Source organism: Adiantum capillus-veneris, chromosome 9 (genome assembly GCF_014529385.1).
Source record: "Adiantum capillus-veneris isolate H3 chromosome 9, ASM1452938v2, whole genome shotgun sequence".
Classification (NCBI taxonomy): Eukaryota; Viridiplantae; Streptophyta; class Polypodiopsida; order Polypodiales; family Pteridaceae; genus Adiantum; species Adiantum capillus-veneris.
In genome coordinates, this window is record NC_140939.1 from 92427268 (window position 1) to 92432839 (window position 5572).

General features: G+C 42.5%; 1 protein-coding gene across 1 annotated transcript; it reads left to right on the forward strand.

Moving 5' to 3' along the window:
- The first annotated feature begins 630 nt into the window (after positions 1-630).
- On the forward strand, positions 631-1836 carry LOC147450808 (putative carboxylesterase 13). The gene has a single exon (XM_086520808.1). It carries the CDS (start codon positions 717-719, stop codon positions 1725-1727), a length of 1011 nt encoding a protein of 336 aa, XP_086376934.1. The 5' UTR covers positions 631-716; the 3' UTR covers positions 1728-1836.
- The last annotated feature ends 3736 nt before the right edge of the window (positions 1837-5572 follow it).

Consider the following 5572-nt stretch of genomic DNA (forward strand, 5'->3'; position numbering starts at 1 on the left):
TGGATGACATTTGTACACAATTATCAGGTAGGTAGTCCTATTCAATTTTTATAGTTTGTTTATGCTTTCTGTATTTTGAGTTTGTAAAAGCTATCTTAAGTTTAGTTTAACAACATGTTTTTCCTTCACTAATGCATGTTCAATTTCGATCCTCATATCTATATATCAAATAGACATGCATTTCTTTCCTCAGAGTTTGGTAAATCAACCTATATATTGAAATAAAGGAAAATTGACTACGCTTGATTGAGAATAAAATGGGTGTCTCAAATATGGTTCCACGGTTTAGAGACTAAATGGTCGATATTATTAGGTTGAATGGTGCAATTTGCAAACAACTACCAAAGTAAGTTAAGTTGCCAATCCTTTTGCTCGATTCAATTATCCTCTTTAGCAGCCCTTTGTCATATATGGAGCACTATGGGACCCAACAATGCTCATCAAATTCCATGCTGAGCTGTTATTGGTGCGTATCAATTGGTTCTACTCATTGTCTCGCGTCACCACAACAAAACCCAAAGCAACTACAATCACAACCAAGTAAGTTAGTAACCAAGTAACCAACTGCGCTCCAAAATCTATTAGATCATGTACGGCAAAGGTCCACCAAGCTCAAATACTTTCCAGTTGCAGAGTTTGAGTTTCCTTTGTACAGCCAAACGTTGTTTTCAAAAAGTAGCGCACGAGGTGCTGGTGATTTCCTCGTCTGTTGAGCTATGGCCGACGCAGGCAAGGAGGTGGAGGTTGATATGTCCCCCTTCCTCTGCGTCTACAAGGATGGGTCTGTGTGCAGGAATGAGATCCAACCCTTGCTTCCACCATCTCCAGAGCCTGGTGTAGATGGCGCTTCCAAAGACATCACTCTCAACGAAGGGCTGGGGCTGTGGGCTCGCCTCTTCCTCCCCTCTTACCCCCCTCCTTCTCATAAACCAAGGCTTTCCATTGTTCTGTACTTCCATGGTGGTGGCTTTTTGTTCGGAAGCCCTGCCTGGTCGAATTTCCATTTCTTCTGTTCAGAGATGGCTAAACTATCCAGCTCCATTTGCATCTCCGCAAGCTACCGCCTGGCCCCCGAGCATCGCCTCCCTACCTCCATCGATGATGGTTTCTCTGCTCTTCAATGGCTTCACTCTCAAGCTCTCCTTCAAGGTGAGGGTAAACATGAGCTCATGGATCCATGGCTTGTAAATGCAGATTTTTCCAAATGCTTCATTGCTGGAGAGAGTGCAGGAGGTGCTCTTGCGCATCATGTCACGACAAGGGCCTTCAACAAGCCCTTGTCGTCTGCATCATGGGAACCTATGTGCATCAGAGGGATGATTCTTATACACCCAGGGTTTATGAAGAGCACTAGGACGCAAGAGGAGCTTGACTGCTATCAAGATGATTTAATGAATTGGGCGCTTGCAGATTCATGTTTTACCCTCGTGCTTCCTGTGGGATCAAGTAAGGATAACCCTTACTTCAACCCCCTTCCTGCCATCACCTGCCGGGATTCTGTTTTTGTACTGCCTAAAGCACTTGTGACGCTGGCCGACAACGATGCGCTTCATTTTGTGGGGCTTGAGTATGTGCGTGCTCTAAAGGATGCTGGTTGTCATGTTGATATGGTTATGGCACATGGAGTAGGTCATGTGTTTTTCATTGCTCAACCTGATTCAGAGCAAGCTCAGGTTATGATGCAAAGAATAACCAAATTCATCGCTGAGGAGGACAAGCCTTTGTGAAGCATGAAAAACTGTGGTTTGTAGGACCCCCTTTGTATTTTGATATTACCTTGTACTTGTTGCTCCAATCTCAGAAAAAGCTCTAATGCAAGTAAGCTGTATCAGGTTATCCTTTGCCTCGATTTCAAGGTTAACATGCTTGTGGCAAGCATGAGAAGCTTTCATGTTTATGCTTTGGAGCATCAAAACTTTTATGGGTATGAAGAAAGGTGTTTCTGCTGTTTTCTTATTTGTGCATCCCCTATCATGTCTCTCATAAGTACGGGGTGCTTGGAGGGGTCTAAGGTTCAGATCAGCTGTCAGATGATCTCGGCCGTTGGATCACCATTGCCTACCTTGTGTACAATAAGAGACGGAGTGATTGAGGGGGATGTAAGGCTCAGATCAAGCTTCGCAGAGCGATGGTGATCTCTGCCGTTGGATCACCCTTAGTTCAGGGATTTGATCTAACAGAATTCTGGGTGGGTTCAGACGAGCCCGCCGGTTGGAACACTTGTTTTCGCGTTGTATGTATCTGGATGTATTCAATCTATCACGTTTTATAAACATTAATAATTATGGGTGTAATTTTGTTAGGTGAAATTTATGATTTTCTCTACATAATTTATGATTATGTTAAGCATGATATTATTTGGATCCATTTAAAATTTTTATCCTATCTTGAAATGAGATTTGAGTTCAATACTTCGTTCCCTTTTCAGAGTGTCCAAAATCCCTAACATCTATCTAATTGGTATGCCGTGGAGCTTTCTTTGAGTAGCTTTTGTTTTAATCAACATTTATGCAAGCAATGAAATGGGTTGGTGGTTTGCATGGTTTATATCTTTGATGATATGATACTCGTGTGAGTCCAAATAAGTTGAGCACTTGAACCTTCGATAGGATATGATGTCTATTTGTTCGTCTTAATGCATTTTCTATCATATGAATTTCAAGAATGTTAGATGTGAGTTTGTCTGGAATTGGAGCTGATCTCTTGAGACAGCTAATTCCAGTTGTTAGAAGATTTCAGGTACTAGTGTAGGAAGATTTCAGATAGTTGACTGGATAAGAATCAGAAACTAAACTAGAATTTGGATACTGAAATAAGAATCAGATTTATGTACTAGAAATAAGGTTCAAATTCAGATTCAGAAGATTGGACGAGAAGTAAGTATAATTGGAATATATGCCATGATTGGAATTACAGATCAAGATTATAGAGAATATGATTTATAGAGAGAAAGTACAGCCGACAATATTGCCAATGATTCTCAAGTACAAGTACAGCCAAGGCGCTAACCCAAATGATAACAATTGTCAACCCGATTACAATGTAATGGGCTCTATTTATACACTTCGGGTTTACTGTAATAATTACCATAGTAACTACTAAGTAATTCACTGCTCATCTCTTAAGGAGACGTTCCCACACAGTGAACTATTCCGCCGTCTACATCCTTCCCTTCTTTCTTGAATTTTAGCAAGATTCTAAAATTTCTGGAAAAAAAATTCCCTGTTTGATTTTGATGTGAGACTGAAAAATCCACTGTCTGGTTTTGATGTTGTGAATTTGGCTTGACCACTGACAGAATGGCCATACAAAGATTGCAAGTAGGCAGTTGAAAAGGCCAAAGATTGCGAGAGGCAGCTGAAAAGGTCAAGGTGGAGCTCTCATCAGGCCAAGGTAGAGCTCTCGTCTCCACTTGCCTGTTGAGGAGAAAAGTCGCCACTGAATTCTGAGATGGAACTACCCAGTATTCTTCCATTGGACCGTCTTCCGTTTGCCCTTTGACCTAGAGGATGCCTGAGAAGTCCCAGTACCAACATTCTCTTTTTGAATCAGTCGATAAATGGCCTCCTGCTCAAGCTGATCCTGTCGGTCGGTGGTCATCTCTACTTCATAAGGCGTGAAGGAATGATAGGTTTTGGTGTCAAGATCATAGAGTGTACGCCTGCCTTTGCTAAGTCTGGTTCTGGTCAGCTTATGACAATGCGAAGCAGTAAAGATCCATTCTTCTGGAAGAGGCTGATTAGTTTTGACTTGAGCTTCGAAAAGAATCTCAGCCATCCCCCTGTACTGTGGTGCTAGACCCGACTTTGCTGCAATATCTTTTTCAAGCAATTTAGAAGATTCGATCGTAAGTTGTAGCAACTGGTTAGTAATCCTGGTCAGTCCTCTGACTTGAATCTTCCACTAGCCCATACACAGCTGGGTCCTATGCATCTCCTCTTTCAGTACCTGAATATCATTGATTTGGAGAGTACCATTGAGTAGCGTTTGCCAAGTCTTCCATTCCAAAGTCGATCGCTCATACCAATCTTGAAGCTCATCAGTGATTTTGAAGTATGTAAAGTGATCAACTGGTTCTGGATGTTGAGGATACAATGTTGGAAAGAATCTTGGTAGCTTTGTTTCTCTTACTGGAACATGATACAAGAGAACCGGAGAATCATGCACAAATTCTAAGAAATTGAGAACAGCCTGGTTCTCTTCCTACATCATCTTTCTGGTGATTCTCACTAACTGGAACAATGTTCGGAGAGCAGTTTCCTGTGCTCCTACTGACATTCTAGTTTGAGGTCCTTTGCTAGTGGCTGTCTGGTCCTCAAGAATGGATTTGACTCTCTGATCCAAAACACCTTTGGCAGTTTGCATTTGCACCAAAACATCTTTGAGTTGTACCCTAACATCCTTCATACATCGGTAAGTTGGTTTGTTACCCAGCAGAAGTTCTAGTTCTAAGGCAAGGGAGCGACAATCTGCAGTAGACTGCCTTTGCAAGTGCGGGTTTGCCACTCTCTCGTCAGCATTGAGTATCCATTCAGGAACTTGTTCCAGTAGCTGGACTGTACTGGGATGCACAGGTAGACAGCAAGCTTCTTTATCATGGAAAGCTACTGATTTCCAATGTTCCACCATTTCCCTAGCTCCAACATATATCCTTTGAAATCTTTCCAAGTCAGACAAGAGATCATCATCCTCCAGATACTGTTTGGTTATGGAGGCCTGTTGATGTCTCAATTGCTTATTCAGGGTAATGAGATGCAGTGAATGTTGATGATCAACAACTGGTCCCTCATCCTGCACTTTCATTTTTCCTTTAGCATCCCTGCTGAGCTGGGACTGATCAGTTGGCTGATTCCCAGTGTGACTGGGGCCTCTGCTCTTCAGTCTGCTGGTTACCCGACTGATGCCCTTCATTCTGTCCTTCCTGCTGGCCCTCATTATGGCCTGGCTAGTCTGGCTATGAGACTGGCCTCCTTCAGTTGGCCCTGTCCCACTAGTACCAGGTCGTGGAGGTAGAGATGGTGGTGAAGCATCATCATCATCATTTGTATGCCCTGCTTCTTGACCATCCTCCTCCTGATGAGCTTCATCTTCCTGGTCTTCTTCTTCCTCATCCGGAGAAGTCTGCTGCTCAACATAATCTAATAAAGCTTGATTCATCAGAGCAGTATTATACTCAATCACCTTGTCCTGCAAATCACTCTGTATACTTTCCATCAAGGACTTCAAATTCTCTAAATTGAAAACAGCATTGCCTGATGGATTTAAAATTTCAGACAAGCTGCTATAGATGTATCTTTCAGTCAAAGAGGCCTTCAAAGCTGTATGGCGCATTAACAGGTTTTTGAATTCCGCCCGCTTCATCCTGAGCATTGTTTCAGCCCGTTCTGCAGCTCTCGGTGCTTCATTTCGTTGGTTCTTGATGATCGTTATTTCAGATTCAACCTTAACTAGCTTCTTGTTTAACAACTCATTAGTCCTTTCTGAATGAGCTTCTAGTACCCTGTGTTGTATGTTCTGCTCTTCCCGGGCTTTCTGGAGCTTTTCAATCTGATTTTGTGCCTCCTTCAAGTCA